The sequence below is a fragment of the Bos indicus x Bos taurus genome, unplaced genomic scaffold, assembly GCF_003369695.1.
Source record: "Bos indicus x Bos taurus breed Angus x Brahman F1 hybrid unplaced genomic scaffold, Bos_hybrid_MaternalHap_v2.0 SuperScaffold_100126, whole genome shotgun sequence".
NCBI lineage: Eukaryota > Metazoa > Chordata > Mammalia > Artiodactyla > Bovidae > Bos > Bos indicus x Bos taurus.
Genome location: NW_020867066.1, coordinates 15,037 through 38,234, shown reverse-complemented (window position 1 = coordinate 38,234; position 23,198 = coordinate 15,037). Strand labels below are relative to the sequence as shown.

Here is a 23,198-nt window from a genome sequence, read left to right as displayed (position 1 = left end):
ACATTTGAGCATCTCTGGAGAACAGCAGCTGTGGGACAGTGGCTACCATTCAGCATTTTCCTCAGGGGCCATCGTTCTCCCTGGGGAGCAATGCTTTGCTGCAGCCATGTGGCATGACTGGACCAGTACCGAGGACAGTGTTCTGAGGCTTCCCTCACCCTGGACTATCCATGCAGCAGATTCTGTGAGAAGGGGCCCTGCAAGACTGGGCTTCACAGCGATTCTTCTGTATGTGATGAGACAAATATTTACAAAGATGGACTGCTCTCCTGTTTGCATGGTCAGGACAGAGAGTTGGGGCCCCTGGTGCCCATTCTCTCCTTGGCAGGAAGGTGGCCTAGGACAGAGGAGTAGTGAGAGGGGAGTCCTGAACCTGGCTGTGTCACTCCTGCTCTCACTGTGAACACGTCCTGTTACCTGCCTGAGGTTTCCACAGCAAAATGAGGACACTGATTCAGCGGTTTTCCAAGAGGTTTTGTTGCTGCTCTGAAATGTCCTCTAAGACTGATTAGCAATTATCAAGGGGTTAGCAAGGTCTTTGCAGCACTTGGGAACCATTTAATGAGTTATGAGAGCCTCTGCTTATCTCCTTTTGGAATCCATGTGTAAGTGGATGGACATGAGATGGTCACAGATAGTAGAGGTGTCTAGAGTTATTTTGGGCTTCCTTGGTGGCTCAGTGGTAATCTGCTTGCAACACAGGATCCCTGGGTTGGGAAGATTCCCTGAAGGAGGGCATGGAAACCTTCTCTAGTACTCTTGCCTGGAGAATTCCATGGACAGAGGAGCCTGGCGGTCTACAGTCCATGTGATCGCAGACAGTCAGACACAAAAGTGATTAAGCAGCAGCGGCGGCAGCAGAGTCATCTTGGCCTGAAGATACAGAGACTGCACGTGTAGTAGAAAAGGTTTGACCTTTAGAGAAAAATAGTCCCGGATAGTAACTCCCGGTGTTTGTCTGAGTCTCTTCTATTATTACATGGTGGAGGGGTGGGATTACCCTAAAGGCTACAGGCCACGCCTGTGCAATACAAACAAGTCAGAGTTTCAGTTAATGGCAGCAACTGTTACTAACACAGCCTTTTTCTCTTCATTCATCCATACTTAAATGCATATAAATATTATAAAGATTTCTCCTTACAGTTCTCCCTGTGCTCACATCTGCCTAATCTTGGAGGAAAAAAATAGTTTAAAAAAGCAATTTTTTTTTGTATTACATATGTTAATAACTAGATGTATTAAACTAGATCTAATTGAAGTAAACCTTTAAGCTTATTGAGCTGAAAACTTTTCTGTAATAAAATAGGGAGATATGAAGTAATCACATTGGGAATATCAATTCAGGCTGATGAGATAACTCCAAGGTCCAGGAGTCAGCAGGCTCAGGGATTGAGTCTCAGTTTCTTTGTTTACTAAGAATGTGATCAGTCACTAGTATCAAGTTATCAATTCCTGTCCTTTTTCCATTTATGGAGGGTTTTCCTACACTTTAGATTCTCACAGCATCCTTGAGTTTAGTGACTCTTGTTTCTACAGCACATTCTGTAGAACAGGAAAGTGAGACTTAGGAGATCTAAGGATTTGTTTATCATGGAGACCCTGGTGTGCCACTTGCTTCCCCCCACCCCGCCCAAATTTGCTAAAGTAGAGACAAAGAAATGAGTGCTGTTTGTCTATACCAGGATCTGTCCAGTGATAATTACAGGCAGTCTAAAATTTCTAATATAATAACTGTGTAACTTAAACTTGATTGCTATTTTGTGGTTTTGTGGATGTTCTTGTCATCTTTTTTTTTTTTTTTTCCCCCAGGTACTCTGGGGAAAATAAACAGATTTTTCTATTTATTTCTTAAATAGTATTCAGATAAAACTTATGATAGGTTCCCCAATTCTCAAATCAAAGCTTCATATCCTTCTTAACTTTGAATGTTATCTGCTTCCATGGGCAAGCATCTACTTGGTTTAGCTGATCTGCTCTGTGTTCCTTGAATACACTGTTTCCCTTTAGTTTTTCATGCCCAGCCTGCTTTTTTTTTTTTTTTTTTTTTTGCTCCTTTTCTTGTATAGTTCTTGTCTGTCACTCTATAACTGGTCTTAAGTATCACTGTGAAGACTCCAGTCAGGTCCTATTCCTTCTGTGGAAGTGGGAAGCTGACATCATGTTCAGCAAAATTGGAAATTTAAGACACACTCATTGCCTGATAAAACAAGTCCTGTGCCTTCACCACCCTGGCCACCAGCTCTCATACCTGTGTCTCTAGCACAGACCTTCACACTTGCATGTCCAGCTGCACCATGATATCATCTCACATTGTCCACAAGTGAAGTCTTCTAAACCGACATCTACCATCTTCCCCAACTCAGTAAATGGAGACCCTGTCCTTCCCTTTCCTCATGTCTCAGACACCACAGTCCTCCTCTTCTCTTACAGCCTGCTCCGATCCCATTGGCAGGTCTTACAGACTCCACCTTCCAAGTGTGTCTGGAGTGTGACCCTGTCGCTCCATTCCTGCTGCTCCCACTTTGGTCCTGACCACCATCATCTATCATCTGGATTATTCCAGTTGCCTCCTCAATTGTAGTTACCCTCACCCATTCCCCCTTACTGCCTGTTTTCTACAAAGCATAGAAGTGATTCTTTAAAAAACCTCAGGCCAGGTAAGTCCTCCCTTCTCCCTCTTCCCCAGTTACTGGGAGTGATGCCAGGGCTCCTCCTGCTCTGTCTCTGCCCTCACTCCCCTCATTCTTACTCTGCTCTCCTGCCTCCTTGTCCTGAATACCCTGGGCATCTCCCTGTGGCCCCTGTACTCACCCATCCCTCTGTGTGCAGCAGCCTTTCCAGGTCTTCCTGAGTCCCTCCTCCTCCCCAGATCTGCTCACACCCTCTCTGAGCAGAGCCTCACACCCCAGTGTGGACTCACTTCCCTCCTTTACTCTCCATCCCCCTTAGCCAGCTTGCTTTTCCTTTCTGTCTGCAGTACTTGCACTCAGGTTAATTTCTTATATCATCCATCTCACACTATGGAAAGAAACTCTAGGACTTTGTTTCTTTCTGGCTGAATTCATCATGCCCTGAATAATGCCTGGTTTACAGCTCGATCTTCAATAAGTAAGTGTGAAAATAGTCAAATTCATAAATGCTGTGAAAAACTATAGAATGAAAACAAATGGGAAACCAAAGAGGTTTGTTGTTGTTGTTGTTGTTGTTCAAGGGTATAGTTTAATCACTATGAAACATTCCCATTGCCCTTCATCAAATGCTTGTATGAAGAGCTGGTACTAAAGGATTAGGAGGATGGGAATTCCCTGGTGGTTCAGTGGTTAGGGCTCCATGCTTTCATGGCTGAGACTGTGGGTTCAGTCCCTAGTCAGAGAACTAAGATCCCACAAGCTACATGGTTTGGCTAAAAAAAAAAAAATATAGGATGAGAGGAAAGTGAAAGTTGCTCATTCATGTCTGACTCCTTGAGACTCCATGGACTATATAGTCCATGGAATTCTCCAGGCCAGAATACTGTAGTGGGTAGCCTTTCCCTTCCTCCAGGGGTCTTCTCAACCCGGGAATCGAACTGGGGTCTCCTGCATTGCAGGTGGATTCTTTACCAGCTGAGCCACAAGGGAAGCCCAAGAATACTGGAGTGGGTAGCTTATCCCTTCTCCAGGGGATCTTCTCAACCCAGGAATCAAACTGGGGTCTTCTGCATTGCAGGTGGATTCTTTACCAGCTGAGCCACAAGAGAAGCCCAAGAATACTGGAGTGGGTAGCCTACCCCTTCTCCAGGGGATCTTCTCAACCCAGAAATCAAACTGGGGTCTCCTGATTGTAGGCAGATTCTTAACCAACTGAGCTATGAGAGGAGGAGAACACATTTTAAATCTTATTCTCTATCCCTTTTCTATCTCTACATAGGATTTTAAGCTTCTGGAGGATGGAGATGAAACTGTGATAGGAGACAGAGGAACCCCGCTGAGTGAAGGACAGAAAGCCCGGGTCAGCCTCGCCAGGTAAATGCGGTTTCGGTTGCCATCCTGCCCCTCCTCCTCCGCGGCTCCTAGTGGACGTGAGCATGCAGACCCGGCTCACTGGGTGGGCCTGTGTGAAGCAGGGTCTTGGTTCTTTCTATGGACTCTTGGATTGAACATGAAGTTGTTGGACACAATCATGATTCAGAGATGAAACCCAGGCAGTATGAAGTGTCCTCTCCTGACATCTGTCTATGTTTTCTAGAGCTGTGTATCAGGATGCAGACGTCTACCTCCTGGATGATCCATTCAGTGCAGTGGACGTAGAAGTCAGCAGGCACTTGTTCGAACAGTGAGTTTGCTCCTGTGTTTCTATCATCTATGCTTTCCAGGAACCCTAAGGAGATCAGGGAAGACAGCTCAGGAAAGCCTTTTTGCTTCAGGGGACTCAGCTCACTCTGCCCTCGTGCCCCTCCCTTCCCTCCCTTCCCTCTACAGAAGATCCATCGTAGAGAAATCTTGCATCATGATGAGGTCAAGAAAGGACAATACAGAAGGTGTTCCAGTGTGTGGAGACCAGTGGGGTCTGTGCTTCAGGGTGTGAGGGATAAATGGCAGATTCCCACTGCTAATTGCAGTTGATGTATCCAGACCCCAGGAATAAGAAAGATGATACACGGTTTTTAAGTCAGAAAACAGGACTTGGTAACCTCGTATTTGGCTGGCAGTTCTTTTCCACCATCATTTTTTTTCTTTTATTTATTTATATTTTTAATTGAAGGATAATTGCTTTACAGTATTTTGTGGCTTTCTGTCATACATCAACAAGAATCAGCCATAGTTACATCCATGTCCCCTCCCTCCCAAACTTCCCTCCCACCCTATTTACCCTTCATCACCGAGCCCCTGTTTGAGTTCCTTGAGTCATAAAACAAATTCCCATTGGCTATCTATTTTACATTTTGTAAGGTCAGTTTCCATGCTACTCTCTCCATACATCTCACCCTCCCCCTCCTTCCCTCACCCTGGTGTCCTTAGGTCTTTTCTATATGTCTGTTACTCCATGGCTGCCCTAAACATAAATTCATCAATACCATATTTTTAGATTCCATGTATATGTATCAGTATACGATATTTATATTTCTCTTTCTGACTTAATTCACTCTGTATAATAGGCTCTAGGTTCGTCCATCTCATTAGAACTGACTTGAATGCATTCCTTTTTATGGCTGAGTAGTATTCCATTGTATATATGTACCACAGCTTCTTTATCTGTTAATCCTCCATCATTTTTTTAAGGCTTGTGAGAAGCAAAGTTTCGGTACTGACTTGAAAGACCCTTGGTTTATGCTTATTACTCTGTAGGTTTGAAAACACTTAGTAAAGTCTAGAATTTAAGAATGATTTATTCTACATCAGAGTCTGTTCTATAGGTCTATAAATCTGGTTTTGTAGATAATTTAATTTTTGCAATATTTTATATTCCACATATTAATGATATCATATGATATTTGTCTTTCCCTTTCTGACTTACTTCACTTAGTATGATAATCTCCAGGTGCAACCATGTTTCTGAAAATGGCATTCGTTCTTGCTTTCTTTATCCATTCAGCTGTCAGTTGACATATAGGTTGTTCCCTTGTCTTGGGTGTTGTGAATAGCGCTTCTATGAGCGTAGAGGTACATGTGTCTTTTTGTGGTTTTGTCTGGATATATGCCTAGGAGTGAGATTGCTAGATTATAGGGTAATTCTATTTTTAATTTTCTAAGGAACCTCCAAACTATTTTCCATACTGCCTCTACCAACTTACATTTTGACCAACAGTGTAGGAAAGCTATATTTTCTTTGTATCCTTTCCAGCCATTGTTATTTTAATGATGGCCATTCTGACTGGTATGAAGTAGTACATCACTGTAGTTTTGATTTGCATTTTTCTAATAATTCATAATGTTGATCATCTTTTCATGTGCCTATTGGCCATCTATCTATCTATCTATCTATACACACACACACACACACACACACACACACACACACACATCCTTTGGAGAAATGTCTATTTAGTTCTTCTGCTAATTTTTCAATTGGGTTGTTTGTTTTGTTTTTGTTATTGATTTGTATGAAATGTTTGTATATTTTGCAGATTACCCCCTTGTCCGTTGCATCATTTGGAAATGTTTTCTCCCATTCCGTATGTTGTCTTTTTGTTTTCTGGTTTTCTTTGTTGTGCAAAAGCTTGTACATTTGATTAGGTTCGATTTGTTTATTTTGTTTTTATTTCTATTGCCTTGGGAGACTAACCTAAGAAAACATAGATATCTTTATGTCAGAGAATATTTTACCTATGTTCTCTTCTAGAAGTTTTATGGTGTCATGTTTTAAGTTTAAGTCGTTAAGTCATTTTAAGTTTATATTTGTGGGTGGTGAGAGGGTGTGTTCTAACTTCACTGATTTACAAGCCTGTGTCTCTGCCTTTATGTCTTAGTCTCCTCTTCATCTAAGCACCCCCGACAGATTAAATTAGGCCCAGAGTAATTAAGGGTAACAGTTACTTCTTTAAAGTCCCTGTCATGAAATTCTAAGGCACTAATGGCTAAGATGTCAACAAGTGGATTTTGAGGGGACATGACTGATTTACAGCAGGTCCAGAGTAACAGAGTAGAAACTTCAGCAGAGTCAACGGATATGTGAGGAGCTCTGACCTCTGGACACGAGGAGCTGGGATTCCACATCCACTAAGCAGAGGTTGTTAGACTTTGATGGAACCAGCTCGTATGAAAAACATGCTTAGTGCTGGGGTGATGAAAAGAGTTGTGGAGATGGATATTGGTGATGGCTGCACAACAATGTGAATGTACTTAACGCCACTCAACTGTATGCTTAAAATAGCAGAAATGGTAAATTTCATGTTAGGTATATTGTACCACAGGGTTTCTCTGGTAGCTCAGTGATAAAGAATCCACCTGCCAAGCAGGAGATGCAGGTTGGATTCCTGGGTTGGGAAGACCCCCCTGGTGAAGGAAATGGCAGCTCACTCAAGTATTCTTGCTTGGAGAATCCCAGGAACAGAGGAGTTGGGTGGGCTACAGTCCATGGGGTCACAAAGAGTCAGACATAACTTAGGGGCTGAACAACATCAACAATATATTTTACCACAATTAAAAAAACAAAACAAAACTGCATAGTAGAATCGCATCTTTCAGAATCCAAGGTAGCAGAGGAGCTGACACATGGCATGGCCTCCAGTTCTCTAATCTGGCCCCCTTTTCCCACGCTATTTTGATCTTGACTGGATGAATTTTCCCTTAGAGAAGTGCCTTGTGACTTGTCATGAGTTCAGTGACTGGGGCTAGTGCTGTGACAGGGATTTCCCACCCCCACCCTCCTGGCATCATGAGTAGCTTAGGCTCCCTCTTCCCAGGACCCTGACCTGAATCTACAAATGTCTGCCACCCCATCTTATGTGAGGCTGCACAAGTTCTCCATCATTTCCTGAACAGTTTCTGCTGGCCATAGCATCTGTGTCATGGGGAGGGGAGAGGGAGGTATTCTGATTGATGAGAACAGTGTGCTGATCACAGTAGTTCTCCCAAGTTCTTATTCAAACACAGGAAGTATTTGTAAAGTTTTCTTAAACATTTTGGGTTTAATGACTTGAAATGTACCCTTGATGGAAGCAAGCTTGTTTAGATTGTTGCTTGCTAATCACAGCCACATTCTCTAGGGAAACTTAAAGCAGAGAGCATGAAGGCAGTTTATGAAATCACTCAGCAGCAAGGGGAGAATGTTCTCTAGTTAGAAAGTTGGATGGAATAATATGCTATGAGTGATGGTGGGCATGTCGAAGCTTAGTAATGGGGTTATTGTTCAGTGGCTCAGGCGTATCCAACTCTTTGTGACCCCATGAACTGCAGCTTGCCAGGGAGTATTTTGTATTAGAAATGGGGATTTTTTATATTACAAGTGAATGACTCACACTCTACTTGCTGTTAACAGTTTCCTTCAGTTGTGAATATACTTCCAAGTTTATTAAGGTTCTGTGAATTTACATCTGTATGTTGCAGACATTATGTGGGTTCTGTCACCTACAGAGGAGAAGGCAATGGCACCCCACTCCAGTACTTTTGCCTAGAAAATCCCATAGACAGAGGAGCCTGGTGAGCTGCAGTCCATGGAGTCGCTAGAGTCGGACATGACTGAGCAACTTCACTTTCACTTTTCACTTTCATGCATTGGAGAAGGAAATGGCAACCCACTCCAGTGTTCTTGCTTGGAGAATCCCAGGGACGGGGAAGCCTGGTGGGCTGCTGTCTATGGGGTTGCACAGAGTCAGACACGACTGAAGCGACTTAGCAGCAGTAGCAGCATCACCTACAGAAGGCTATCAGCCTTAAGGGAACTGATGCAGTGTTATCTGTGTCTATCTTGGATTTTAACATGTTTCAGCCCCATATCACCAGACCCCTGTATGCTGTGTCATCAGGTCTTTGGGTCTGTCCTGATCAGACTCCAACACTGCTGTCTACACAGCTCACCCTCCTGCTCCAGCCCTTCACAGAACCCCCTGCCAACCATGTTCAGGATGCAGCTCCAGGTCCTCAAAAAGAGAACAGGATTCTTTTCTGTCTGCTCCCACCAGCCTTTCTAGCTGTGCTGGATTCGTGGGAGCCCTTTCTCACCCCTTCCTGGAGAAGGGAATGGCAACCTACTCCAGTATTCTTGCCTGGAGAACCCCATGGACAGAGGAGCCTGGCAGGCTACAGTCCATGGGGTCACAAAGAATCAGACAAGACTCAGCAACCAACACTTTCATTTTCACTTTTTTCTCACCCCTGTCTGTATATTCTGGTCCATCTGTCCCCAAGCTAGGGAATAATGTGCCAGGGCACAGAAAGAAGGTGAAAAACAGGCCCTGCCATTCTCCCTTCTCCTCCAAGGGGTACCTGTGCCCTGTGTCTTCCAACAGCCCACAGAGGGCTGCACTTGACCATTTATGAGTATCCCTCCAAGCCCCCATAAGCTGTGAATGCAGGGAGGTGCCTCAGCCCAGCTTGTTCAGTCCCAGGACCCCTGCACCTGCTGTGTCTTCTTCTAGGGATGTTTCCCCAGAGAGTCTCAGGGCTCCTGTGCCTCCCTATCTAAGACAGCAGCCCCCTTTTCTTTTCCTTCACAGCACATGTCATGGCCTGAAAGGACGTTTTCTATACTCGTTCTGTGTGTCCCCATTTACATGGTATATAGTGTTGTCTCCTGTCATGACCTGAGGGTGTATCCTTGGCATGTAAGACAGTGCCTGGCTCACAAACCTCTGCTGACTGGATGAATGAAGGTGGGGACTCTGTCTTCTTTGTTTTATTTGGTACACATCCCTGTACCATTGGATGTGTCCACTCTTAACGCAGTCCATTATAGAATTATACATGGTATTATACTTCTTGGTGTACTGCCAGACTGGTGTACTTCCATTCTTCTAGACTTCCCTGGTGGCTCAGGCAGTAAAGTGTCTGCCTACAATGTGGGAGACGCAGGTTCAATCCCTGGGTCAGGAAGATCCCTTGGAGAAGGAATTGGCAACCCACTCCAGTACTCTTGCCTGGAAAATCCCATTGACGGAGGATCCTGGTAGGCTAGAGTCCATGGGATCGAAAAGAGTCAGACATGACTGAGGGACTTCACTTTCATATGGTTATTATAAGATTAACCTAGCTCTTACATAGGAATAACAATTAAACAACTGACTGTTGAAGCAATCATTTTTATGGCATGGCTTGGAAATATTTACTCTAAAAACCTGGAAAGTAGAGTGGTTTGGAGAAATAGTATTATATTTAATTAATTAATTTTTATTTATTTATTTGACTGCATCAGGTCCTAGTTGCAGCACACAGGGTCATCTTGCTTCATGTGGCATCTTCCGTTGGCGACACACAGCCTCTCTAGCTGTGATGCACAGGCTCAGGCACTCTGAGGCATGTGGGATCTTAGTCCCCCTACCAGGCTGCCAGGGATCTAACCTGTGTCCCCTGCACTTGCATGTGGATTCCCAACCACTGGAAGTATCACCTGGGAAGTCCCCTAAAAAGTGTCTGAAGTTTAGTCACTTGTCTGATGTCATCAGGCTCGTGAGAGGGACTGAGCTTCAGTCTGCTGCCTCCAGACTCTCCATCTGACTCACTCACAGGCTGAGCTCTGGCCCAGGTCCCTGAGATTTGCTCTACGAGGGGCTCGGGCTCCCAGAGTACCTGCCTGGAGCCCTGCCTGTGGTCACTGGGGCCCTGGACCCACTCACTTGCTTCCCTGGAGAGGCTGTAGACCCTCTGGGGGTGACACTGGGGCTGAGTCCCTAGGGGTCTGCCTTCAAAATGTAGGAGGAGTCTGAGGGGTTACTATGAAAAAAAGAAAACAAACAAAACACTGAAGTTTGAATTCTGAGGAGGTCTTGGCTAAGGAAATTGTGTGTCCTTTGAGCCTTGGGTGATCAAATCAGAGTAAGATTTGGATTGTTTGGACTCTCATCTTTCATTTTCACATTCAGAAAGTTTTTAGTGCAAGTAAAAAAAAAAAAAATTACTTCCTGGATAGGACTGGCACCACTTCCTGGGGGTCTGCGTTTAAAATGTAGCAGCAGTTTTTTTTTATTGTAGAAAAGAAATTAAAGCTGCTGTTGGATGATTCCTGCTGTAATTTGGATTCCATTCTTTCATTTTCATATTTGGAAGGTGTTCAGCCTTAGTGAAAAAAGACTTGCTTCCTGGATGAGACTGGGAATGTTATAGAGACTGATGGATGCCACACTGGCATTAATTTTCTATCTAGTACTATTTTGGAAGAAGTATCTGGAAAATGCACTCTGGCTAAAGTTACCAAGAATCTATTTTTTGTTGCAATATGTACATCAAACTGCCTAAGAAAAATGTACACTTTTTTATATGACATAGATTCCTCTTTTCCATTCCTGCATAGAGATAAAAGTGTTTTAGTTCAGTCAAGTTTTAGAATTCCAGTATTAGTTGTTTTTCTTTATGAAACATGTACATGGGTTAAGCTGAGTTTTAGGCAAAAAAGCCTTAGCTGTTAATACCTTCTTCATGGGATTGCTTTTTAGAATTTTTTAGTGTAACTATTCTTTAAAGTTTGCTGCTGATGACTGTGAGGACCTAGTCAGATTTATTGATTTATGTTTATTCAATTTGTATTATTGATTTGGTATTTAAACTACAGATCTTTGCTGTCTGTCTTTGTCTCATGTTTACAAAATATGTTCCCAATTTGGAGCAGCCCCATTAATGTGCTTTTGTATACTGTACGTTTTACATTTGTAGGTGTATTTGTCAAGCCTTGAGGGAGAAGATCACAATCTTAGTGACGCATCAGTGGCAGTACCTAAAAGCTGCAAGTTGGATTCTGATATTGAAAGGTGTAAGTAATTTCTAGCCGCCTGTGAAACTTGCTAGCACTCAGGTGTGCTGAAAGCCAGGCCTCTCAGCAGGTCACTCTCCTTGGATTCAAGGTAAACACCTTCTTCTCCCTCAGTTTTACAGCTTCTTCTTCTCAAAAGTGGTGTTCATGCCTTTGACAAAGAATCCAAAGACCTGTAGAAATGTCACTACTATGCTCTGAGCCACATAAACCCTGAAATGTATAAAAGTGCTACCACAGGGTTACTGAGTCATCACTGTTCTTGTGAAATTTGTTAAGGATAATGATGCTCTTTTATATAGAACTTTTTGTTTTCCCCTTCCAGGATTTAAGTCAAAGTATATTATTTGAAAATTAGAGATACTAAGACCTGTTTGTAACCATGAGATTGTCATTTAGCAGTTTGCTAAAGAGCATCTTCCATTAACACCAGAAGTGAGGTTGGGTATCTGAGCACCCGGGTCAGAGACGCCCACTCTGCTGGTGTCCCCAGTTGCTGATCTCATTGTCTCTTTCCATGCCTAATATGTGTGGGAGTCTGTGCAGCAGGATGACAAACCTCTGCCTTATTGGGCTCCTGTTCTTATGGGGACAAAAGTGACAGAGAGAGAGGGATGGAGCTGGCATCCTGGCTGCCTGCTTAAAGAGCTAGTGCCTCACATGGCCTGAGTGACATGAAGGTGGGAGCCATGCAATTACCTGGGATAGGTGGGTCTGAGGCAGGGGGTCCTAAGGAAGGAGCTGACGTGGCAGTTTGGAGGAACAACAGGAAGACCAGTGTCTCTGGGGAAAATGAACAGGGGGATGTGGAGGGAGCTGGTCTCTGAGCACTGGGCAGTGGGTGGAAGTGGGATGGAAGTTTTGGACAGTCCAGAGCAGAGGAGTGATATGGTCTGATGTAGGATTTAAAAGATTCCTTACTCTTATCTGGTCCCATTCGCAGAAGGGAGAGGATGACTCTCCTCTCGAAATTGTCAGTACTTGCTTGCAGAGTATAGCTACAACCTTTGTACCACCAGTCGTTTCCTTGTGTGTCTTACAGATGTGAAGTGGAAAGTGGTAATTTCATTTAAAAGGTGCATGAATTTTGCCTCCCAAATGAAATAACACAATGTATCCTGAATAATTTTCTCATTCTGCAGTGTCAGATGATATTCAAAGTCTTCACTGAGTTTCTCCAAGGGGACACCTCAGGGGATAGGGTGAGAAGGGGTCCAGCGAGGGTCCTGGGTCATCTTCTTCCACCTGACTTGTCTTAACCAGAGCTGCTTTCATTTTATGAGTTTTTCATTTTAGGATTTTTTATAATATTTTGTTTCAGTTCAGTTCAATTCAGTTGCTCAGTCGTGTCCAACTCTTTGCGACCCCATGAATTGCAGCACGCCAGGCCTCCCTGTCCATCACCAACTCCTGGAGTTCACTCAAACTCATGTCCATCCAGTCGGTGATGCCATCCAGCCATCTAATCTTCTGTCGTCCCCTTTTCCTCCTGCCCCCAATCCCTCCCAGCATCAGAGTCTTTTCTAATGAGTCAACTCTTCGCGTGAGGTGGCCAAAGTAGTGGAGTTTCAGCTTTAGCATCATTCCTTCCAAAGAACACCCAGGACTGATCTCCTTTAGAATGGACTGGTTGGATCTCCTTGCAGTCCAAGGGACTCTCAAGAGTATTCTCCAACACCACAATTCAAAAGCATCAATTCTTCAGTGCTCAGCTTTCTTCACAGTCCAACTCTCACATCCATACATGACCACTAGAAAAACCATAGCCTTGACTAGACAGACCTTTGTTGGCAAAGTAATGTCTCTGCTTTTGAATATGCTATCTAGGTTGGTCATAACTTTCCATATTTTGTTTGCCACTGACTAAATCAGCTGAGTCTTGTTTCATGGGGTGAGAAAATTGTGAAAATATCTGCATTATTTTATATGACTTTGTAAGGGAGGGAAACTGTGCAAGGATGTGTCACATGTGTTCAAAGAAAATGATTAGATTGGCTGTAGCTTAAATAGAGACCTGATTTGGGGAAGCCTCGTTGGCTGCTTGTGGTTGATTGTTCCTAAGTTTTTTCCTTGGATCTGGGTACACTGATTGTGGCTTAGATTTTGGTTTGCTGGCTGCCAAGGCATTAGCGCCACCCCGATCTCATGGCCTCCTTGTTTAGTTGCTTTAACAGGTGGAATATTGAATTTTCAGCTAGGAACTTCCTGCATTTGTGGAGAAGCTATAAAATACTGTGAAGATGCAGCTCCTGGGTTCTCTCTCCAGGGCTGGTTCCTACATGTACTGTCCCAGCTGAGTGCATGATACTATGAAAATGGCAGTGGTCAGTGAAGTTTTCACAAATGACTGTTACCTATATAGTTGTGCTGTGTCCACTTTGTGTCAGTATTTTTCTCTCCTGGAATATCTTCCCCGATTAATTTTTTTAAAAATTCTGCTTCTCACATGAGGTGTTTCTCAATTCCAGTGTTGTCTAAAAAGACTGTGCTGATCCTCCCACCAACCTCTGTACTTCTTGCTTCCCTAAGTGCCCACGGTAGTTATGTCAGTGGCCTGTGTTCTTAACACATGATCACACATGTCTTTCATATCCCTCAGAACCTGACACAGGGTTTAGCAGAGAATAAAATATTCTGTTCTGAGTAGAGTTGAACTGCATTAGATTTGTCAACCACAATGTCAGATCCAAGGATCATTTTCTTAGGAAAATCATAATTTATGACCAGTTAACTTTAGTTGATTAGTGTTCAGATTATATTACTATTATCTAATACAAATATATTCCTCTCAAATTCTTTATTTTAGGGCAAAATAGTACAACATGGGACTTACATTGGGCTCCTTAAATCTGGGGTAGATTTTGATTTCCTTTTAAAGAGGAATGAGGAAGAACCATCTCCAGATCTGGAATCTTCTACCCTGAAGAATCAGTCCAGACCCTTGATGAGAGGTGCTGCTCCAGAGCTTCAAGATGTGAGTTTCTCATTCTGCAACATGCCACTGTATGTCTGCTCTTGATAGACTCATGGAGCTTCAGTCAATTCCACCTGTGACATCTTCATTTGTCCTAAAGTAGATCCTAAGATTCCAAGGCCCTGTTCCATGGAACTGGTAGAGTTAGAAGAGCATGAAGGGAGCAAGCCTGCTTGTGGGTCTCCTTTGGGTGTAGGATGGAGGATCTTATGGAGATCAGTAGTGGGTGTACTGCTATGACTTCCTGGATGTATGTGACTCACAGTGATATGTGAACTCTTTCATTTACCATAGTTACATCCTACTCATTGTGGCGGCCCCCAGCTTCCCTTATGCATCCAGAGGCTTAATATGAAGACCCCCTTAGACTGAGTCCTGATGGTGCCACATTAAATCAGTTACTTTTTCTATATGTTGGAATGTTCTGGCACTGCAGGTGACTGATCGTAGTATTTTGCCTCATGGTCAGATGATTTATGATAGATCAGAGGTAGCATGTGCAAAGAACCTGATAAACAGCAGACTTTGGAGTTAGTTCCCATCTTCCTTTCTTATCCTTTAAGTCTGAGAACCACGTCTAATCCACCTTGAATCCCAGTGGTCAAGACAGAGCTGAAGACATCCTGGGCTCCTGTGACTCTATAATGCATTCTAAGTCCTTCAGACAGAAATGCGGAAATGCACTAGATCTCCCTTAAAAACATACATAGATATTCTTCAGTATCCAAACTCTGGATGATTCTGATAAGCATTTGGATTAATTCTTCAATTTCTAAACTCAGAAATCACTCTCTGAAATTTAGGAATCAAATAGATTCAGATAATAGGCTTGTCTCTTACTATCCAAACCCATTTTACTCAAATTCACTCTGTGACCTCAGTTTACTGTATTTAGCTAGTATTTTGAACCACAAGTATGCTGTATGTTTCGTGTTTCTATGATTGAATGACACAAATTATCTAGAAGGATACATAAGCTTCATATCATTGTGTGTATTATTTTGGAACAAGCTTCTGCTGAGAGTCATGACTGACTTTAAGCAAAGCCACCCAACAGTGAATAACCTTGTACAAATGATACTTTCTTATTTCTAACAGATTCTTAGGAGTGGGATGGCTGGGTCCAAAGATAAATGCACACATGGTTTGGCCAGATATTCCCACACTCCTCTCCATAGGAGATGGACCATCTTGCACTCGTACTAGTGTATGAGATGTGTCTGTCTCCCCACAGCTTTGCTGTCGAGGGCTTTGTTGAACTTTTCACATTCGGGGATTCCTTATTTAAAATTTTGTCTCTCACTGCGATTTTTCCCTCCCAGACTGAGAATATAGAGGTCACACTTCCTCTAGAGGACCGTTTGGAAGGAAAAGTTGGTATTAAGACCTACAACGATTACTTCACAGCTGGTGCTCAATGGTTTATCATCATTTTCCTTATTCTAGTGAACATTGCAGCTCAGGTAAATAAGGACATTTATTTTGGTGTGTGCCCTCAGCTTGGTATTTACATATTTATACTGTATTTATGTTATCATTATTTTTAATATGTATATGAAGATATTTATCTCAAAGAACTGGCTCATGCAGTTGTAGGATCTAGCTGGGTGAATGTGAAACCAGAAAGGCAGGCCTGAAGGCTGGAACGTCTGGCAGGAGCCGACCCTGCTGTCTGAGGCAGAATTTCTTCTTCTTCCAAGCGGCCTCAGGTTTTGCTCTTAGGGCCTTTGACTGACTGGATGAGGCCACCACAGTGTTGAGTGTGATCTCCTCTACTGAAGTTCTGATGATGGATGTGACCCACATCCACAAAATACCTTCATGGCAACATCTAGACGAGTGTTGAATCATTGGACACTGGCCTGCCCAAGCTGACACAGACAGCTGACCATCACAGTACTTGTCGAATGTTTTTTTCTTACATTTGCACTATGATTACTGCATTTTGCAATTCACTTGTGTTTGCTTTGAGATACGTTATCTGTGGGGAGCAAAATAAGTGAAGGTTATCGGTATTATGTACGTGATGGAGAACTTCCAGGGAAAAAAGAATATCTTTTAAAGAGTTTAAAATGTAAGATGCCCTCCCTTGACCTGTAGCCATCTGAGGTGTGGGGCTTGGCACAGGCCTGGGCTGAAAGGACCATCTCTGTTTTCTGGAGCCTTTCCATCCCCCATCCTATTGAGCGGGGTGTGAGGCTCAGTGACGTCAGTGTGTGAGTGACTGTTGTTTCCTGCTCCAGGTTGCCTACGCCCTGCAGGATTGGTGGCTTGCATACTGGTGAGTGATTCCTGATCTGACCCAAAGTGCTGTGAAATCTGCATGAAATCTCACTTTCCCACAGTCAGGGGGAGAAGGGAGGGGCTTGTTCAGCCTCCTCTTCTGACCCTCACATAGTTTCCCTGAAGAAAAAGTAAAGTTCCTGCTGGTGGAGAGTGACGCTCCCGTTGTCTCTCCCCAGGTCTGACCCTCAGCAGCTTCCTCATAGATGATTTTGAAAACTGAAGGTTGTGATTCAAATTGAATCTTTATAAGGTAGATGGACACAGAGCCCTGTGAACTGGGAACCATTTTTCTAGCATAAAATACATTTCTCAAATTGAGTTTTTTTATATATATATATTTGAATACATTCTGTCTGAAGCATAATATTTTTTTCTTCCCTGTTCTATAGGGCAAATTTACAAAGTGCCCTGTATTTTGAGGTATATGGAAAAGGAGAGACAATTGTGATGCTTGATCTGAACTGGTATTTAGGAGCCTATTCAGGTAAAGTTGAATTCTCCGGTCTATTATATGAGAGTGTGAGGTGCTTACAAGGAGCCTGTGTGAGCATCTAGGGCTTCCAGGCATAATTCGGTAATGTCTCAACAGATTTAAGAGTTTGATTTGCATTTACTCTGTGAATTAACTAGAACAATTATCTTTAAAATCTAGAAGAAAGAAGTTGAATGGAGATTCTTGATTTATTGTGCACTGGTTTTGGTAGTTAAACCAGGATTGCACATTCAGAAAATCAGCCACTGTAAATACATGGTATTGTCTATTCTAATAGGTTGCTTTAGCTAAATCTTATATTGTTATATGAATGGGCAATGGGATTAGAAACAGATCCCTACTCTGTGGTTCAGAGTTTTCCAATTCTGTCTGAATAAGCTCTGGCTTTTATTGATCTTGAAGGTATGCAAAATCCCTTCACCACACTGCTCATCTCTTGGGCATCACTAATTACTTGAGAAGCTAAGCAGGGGGAATCCAGCATCTGGGGATAGATTCCTTCTCTTTCTTGCCTTGAGTTCACAGTGTTATCTTATCTCCAGATATGTGATTAATTTAACATGTGACTAATATTAACATGACTCACTGTATTCACAAGAGCTTAGAATATATATAATATTACATAGTGTTTAAAAGATGTCATCATCTAAAATTTTAAATATCTTTTATCCATTCATTTGTTGATGGACATTTAGATTGCTGCCATGTCCTGGCTATTATAAATATTTACTACTATGAACATTGGGGCATAATAATAAATAATAATAATATCAATTAATTAATTTTTAAATTATAAATAAAAATAATAAAATAATTTTATATTGGATTATAAATGATTGGGTTTCACTGGTTGCTCAGATAGTAAAGAATCTGCCTACAATGCAGGAAACCTGGGTTCGATCCCTGGAGAAGGGAATGGCATCCAACTCCAGTATTCTTGCCTGTGATATCCCATGGTACCAGGGTCCAGCCCCAGTTGGATCCAGCGATTCCCTCAGGAGAACGGCGTTGGCGAAAGAGGATAGATAAAAGGGGAGAGAAAGAGGCTTGATCTAACTGGTTTATGCAGAAAACCAATAAAGTTCGTAACACTGAACTTTCTCTGACCACAGAGGCCACAGGTGCCCTCTCGAATAGCTGAAGGTGCCCCACCTTAGGCACCTTCTTGAGTGGGTCTTAGAAGCCCGGGCAGTTAAGTGGTCTCAGAGAGCCCCCACGCTCCAATTAGTCATCCTGAAAGAAGAACAGAGAAGAAAAGGAGAGAAAAGGAAACAAGAATGACACAGGGAGACCAAGCCTGATGAGCAAGGCCAATAGCTTTATTTTCAAAAGGAGTTTTTATACCCTAAGTTGTACATAGAGGATAATAGTGAATGCAGAGTCATGCAAAGTCAGCAGTCCTTGACCCTCATCGAGACCAGGCTTTCTTTTCTGCAAACTTATCGTATACAAATGCTTTAGGTGATTTACATCATCTTCTGGCCAGGAGGCCTATTAACATTTTATGACTTTTTGTTCTGATAAAGGTTAGTTAACCAGAAAACTTATTTTCTCTAAAAGTAATTTTCTAAAGTTTGGCGCCACTCTCTGAAAGCACTAGATAAAGTTGCATTCCTATAAGGCAAATGTGCAGTGGGCTTTAGCAAGGAAAGAATTTACTACCTCAAGGGTCTAAAGTTGTTAACACCAAGGCCACTACTTATTTTTTCTATATACCAACTATATTAATTAATTAATTATACTCCCAGGGACACAGTGGGTAAGGGATATGGAAACTTGGCAGCAAGCATTAGCTCAACAATGAAATCTTCTACTAGTTCTATTCTAATAATTTCTAACTCCCCAAGAGGCTCTATACTATTTGAATATCTTAAGCTGCCCATGCCTCTTGCAGTTGGGAGGCTGTAAACAATCATATGTGTAGGTGTAGGAGTCCGGATAAACCTGTCAGGCAAGTTAAGAGAGCCATCTGAGGGGTTTGGATTGAAACACTCCTATTATGCCCAGGAGACTTATTAACTAGGGCCGTAAGTTGATTTCCTTCAGAGAAAGGTGGTTGAGGATAGCCCCCTGTTAATATCAGAGGAGTTGGTGGAAGTCGTAAAATAGTAAAACAGACAGATTCTGGTTTTGGGGTAGATGCTCAAGCAGATCCAGGGGGCCCCTTGAGTCCTGACTCACCTTGGCCATCAGGGCTCTCCCGCATGACCTTGTCATGGGAGGGTACTCCTGTGCTGGCTTCCAGCACCATGGACTGAGGAGCCTGATGGGCTATGGTCCATAGGGTTGCAAAGAGTTGGACATGACTGAAGTGACTTAGCATGCACACATAGATGATTAACAATGTTGTGATAGTTTCAGGTGGACAACAAAGACACTCAGCCATACATATATTCATTCTCCTCCAAATCCCTTCCCCACCCCCCGTCCAGGCTATCACATAACTGAGCAGAGTTCCCTGTGTTATACAGTAGGTTCTTATTGGTTACCCACTTTAAATATAGAAGAGTGTGCATGTTGATCCCAAACTCCCTAACTATCTCTTCCCCTTTCTTCTTCCCCCTGACAACCATAATTTCATTCTCTAAGTCTGTCAGTATGTTTCTGTTACATAAATACATTTATTTGTATAATTTCTTTTTAGGTTCCACCTATAAGGGATGTTTTACAATATTTTTCCTCTCTGACTTACTTCATTCAGCCTGACAATCTCTAGGCCCACCCATGTTGTGGCAAATGGCATTATTTCATTCTTTTTTAATGACTGTGTAATAGTCCATTGTATGTATGTACCACCTCTTCTTTGTCCATTCCTGCCAATGGTTATTTAGGTTGCTTTCACATGTTAGCTGTTGTAAACAGTGCTGCAATGAGCATTGGGGTGCATATATCCTGGTATGTATCCTTTTGGACTATGTTTTTCTCTGGGTATATGTCTAGAACTGGGGCTCCTGGACTACCAAGGTCATATGGTAGTTCTATTTTTAGTTTGTAATGAACCTCCATACTGTTCTCCATAGTAGTTATATCAATTTACATTCCCACCATAGTGCAAGAGGGTTCCCTTCTCTCTACAGCCTTTCCAGCATTTATTGTAAGATTTTTTGCTGATGGCCATTCTGATTGATGTGAGGTGATACCTCATTGTAGTTTCGATCTGCATTTCTCTAATAATTAGTGATATAGACTTTTTTTTTTTTTCATGTTGACCATTGGTATGTTTTCTTTGGAGAAATGTCTATTTATGTCTTCCACTTATTTTTTGATTGGATTGTTTGTTTTTTTGATATTGAGCTGCATAAACTGTTTGTATATTTTGAAGGTTAATCCCTTGTCAGTTGCTTAGTTTACAGTTATTTTCTCCCATTCTGAGGATTGTGTTTTCATCTCATTTATGATACCTATATATAATGGGATATTACTCAGCTACAAAAAAGAATGAAATTAGCTGATTTGTAGAGACATGGGTGGACCTAGAGTCTGTTATACAGAGTGAAGTAAGTCAGAAAGAAAAGCAAAAAAAAAAAAAAGCACATATTAACACATATATGTGAACTCTAGCAAAATGGTACAGATGAACCTATTTGCAGGAATAGAGATAGTGATGTAGAGAACGTATGTGTGGAAACATGTGGGGGAGGTGTAGGAGATGAATGGACAGGTTAGGATATACACTACCATACACTAGATAGCTAGTGGGAACTTGCTGGATAGTACAGGGAACTCAGTACAGTGCTCTCTGAGGACATTGAGGGGTGGGATTAATTGAGAAGGGGAGGTATAGGAGGACGGGATATATGTACATATTGCTGATTTACTTCCTTGTACAGAAACTAACACAACATTGTAAAGCAAGTATATTCCAGTAAAAATAAATAAATAACAATATTCCCACAGGAAACACTTGTATAAACTGGCTACAAAGAATGTGTTATATAAAAATCCACTCTTTGAAATTTGGTATTTATTTTATGAATCACTTGCTAAGAAATCCAAATACGTTAGCTGTTTACCTTCTTAATTGGTGGACTATGGGGGCTTAAAGGAAGAAGGAAAGGATTCTGTTTTATATTCATATAGGGTAGTGGGCTAAGGCAAATGCTTGTTGATGGAATTCAGGAATCTGAGCAGGTTTCAGAGTTTAACACTGATGTGTCAGCTGAATGGAAAAACACTACATGAAGGAATATTTATTACAAGGGTCATCACTCCTTTATTTACCATTGTGAGTTGAAGAGATGTTCGGAGGGCTATTTTCATTTTTATATGGATCAGTTTAGTTCAGATCAGATCAGTTGCTCAGTCAGTCCGACGTTGTGACCCCACGTACTGCTGCACACCAGGCTTCCCTGTCCGTCACCAACTCCCAGAGTTTACTCAAACTCATGCCCATTGAGTCAGTGATGCCATCCCATCATTTCATCCTCTGTCGTCCCCTTCTCCTCCTGCCCTCAATCTTTCCCAGCATCAGGGTCTTTTCAAATGAGTCAGCTCTTTGCATCAGGTAGCCAAAGTATTGGAGTTTCAGCTTCAACATCAGTCCTTTTCTTTAGGATGGACTGGTTGGATCTCCTTGCAGTCCAAGGGACTCTCAAGAGTCTTCTCCAACATCATAGTTCAAAAGCATCAATTCTTTGGCATTCAGCTTTCTTTATAGTCCAACTCTCACATCCATACATGACTATTGGAAAAACCATAGCCTTGACTAGACAGACCTTTATTGGCAAAGTAATGTCTCTGCTTTTTAATATGCTGTCTCGGTTGGTCATAACTTTTCTTCCAAGGAGTAAGCGTCTTTTAATTTCATGGCTGCAATCACCATCTGCAGTGATTTTGGAGTCCCAAAAAATAAAGTCTGTCACTGTTTCCACTGTTTCCGCATCTGTTTGCCATAAAGTGATGGGACCACATGCCATGATCTTAGTTTTCTGAATGTTGAACTTTAAGCCAACTTTTTCCCTCTCCTCTTTCACTTTCATCAAGAGACTCTTTAGTTCTTCATTTCTACAATAAGGGTAATGTCATCTGCATATCTGAGGTTATTGGTATTTCTCCAAGCAATCTTTATTCCAGTTAGTACTTCATCCAGCCCAGTGTTTCTCATGATGTACTCTGCATATAAGTTAAATAAGCATGATGACAAAATACAGCCTTGACATACTCCTTTTCCTATTTGGAACCAGTCTGTTGTTCCATGTCCAGTTCTAACTGTTGCTTACGATCTGCATACAGATATGTCAAGAGGCAGGTCAGGTGGTTTGATATTCCCATCTCGTTCAGAATTTTCCACAGTTTATTGTGATCCACACAGTCAAAGGCTTTGACATAGTCAATAAAGGAGAAATAGATGTTTTTCTGGAACTCTCTTGCTTTTTTCCATGATCCAGCAGGTGTTGGCAATTTGATCTCTGGTTCCTCTGCCTTTTCTAAAACCAGCTTGAACATCTAGAAGTTCATGGTTCACGTATTGCTGAAGCCTGGCTTGGAGAATTTTGAACATTTCTTTGCTAGCGTGTGAGATAGGAGCAAATGTGCAGTAGTTTGAGCATTCATTTCCTTTCTTTGGGATTGGAATGAAAACTGACCTTTTCCAGTCCTGTGGCCCCTGCTGAGTTTTCCAAATTTGCTGACATATTGAGTACAGCACTTTCACAGTATCATCTTTTAGGATTTGAAATAGCTCAACTGGATTTCCATCACCTCCACTAGCTTTGTTTGTAGTGATGCTTACTAAGGCCCACTTGCCTTCACATTCCAGGATGTCTGCCTCTAGGTGAGTGATCACAACATCATGATTATCTGGGTCGTGAAGATCTTTTTTGTACAGTTCTTATGTGTATTCTTGCCACCTCTTCATAATATCTTCTGCTTCTGTTAAGTCCATAACATTTCTGTCCTTTATTGAGCCCATCTTTGCATGAAATGTTCCCTTGGTATCTCTAATTTTCTTGAAGAGATCTCCAGTCTTTACCATTCTATTGTTTTTCTCTATTTCTTTGCACTGATCACTGAGGAATGCTTTCTTATCTCTCCTTGCTATTCTTTGGAACTCTGCATTTAAAT

The 23,198-nt window shown here is 42.2% G+C and overlaps 1 protein-coding gene across 1 annotated transcript in view; it reads left to right on the top strand.

Moving 5' to 3' along the window:
- LOC113888425 (multidrug resistance-associated protein 4-like) overlaps nt 1-23,198 on the top strand; it is a 93,423-nt gene that overhangs the window by 61,183 nt on the left and 9,042 nt on the right. The window contains exons 12-18 of the mRNA XM_027535551.1: nt 3,910-4,004; nt 4,228-4,314; nt 11,286-11,382; nt 14,189-14,356; nt 15,679-15,819; nt 16,600-16,637; nt 17,032-17,126. Coding sequence (XP_027391352.1) covers nt 3,910-4,004; nt 4,228-4,314; nt 11,286-11,382; nt 14,189-14,356; nt 15,679-15,819; nt 16,600-16,637; nt 17,032-17,126 — 721 coding nt within the window. The remainder of the gene's footprint in view (nt 1-3,909; nt 4,005-4,227; nt 4,315-11,285; nt 11,383-14,188; nt 14,357-15,678; nt 15,820-16,599; nt 16,638-17,031; nt 17,127-23,198) is intronic.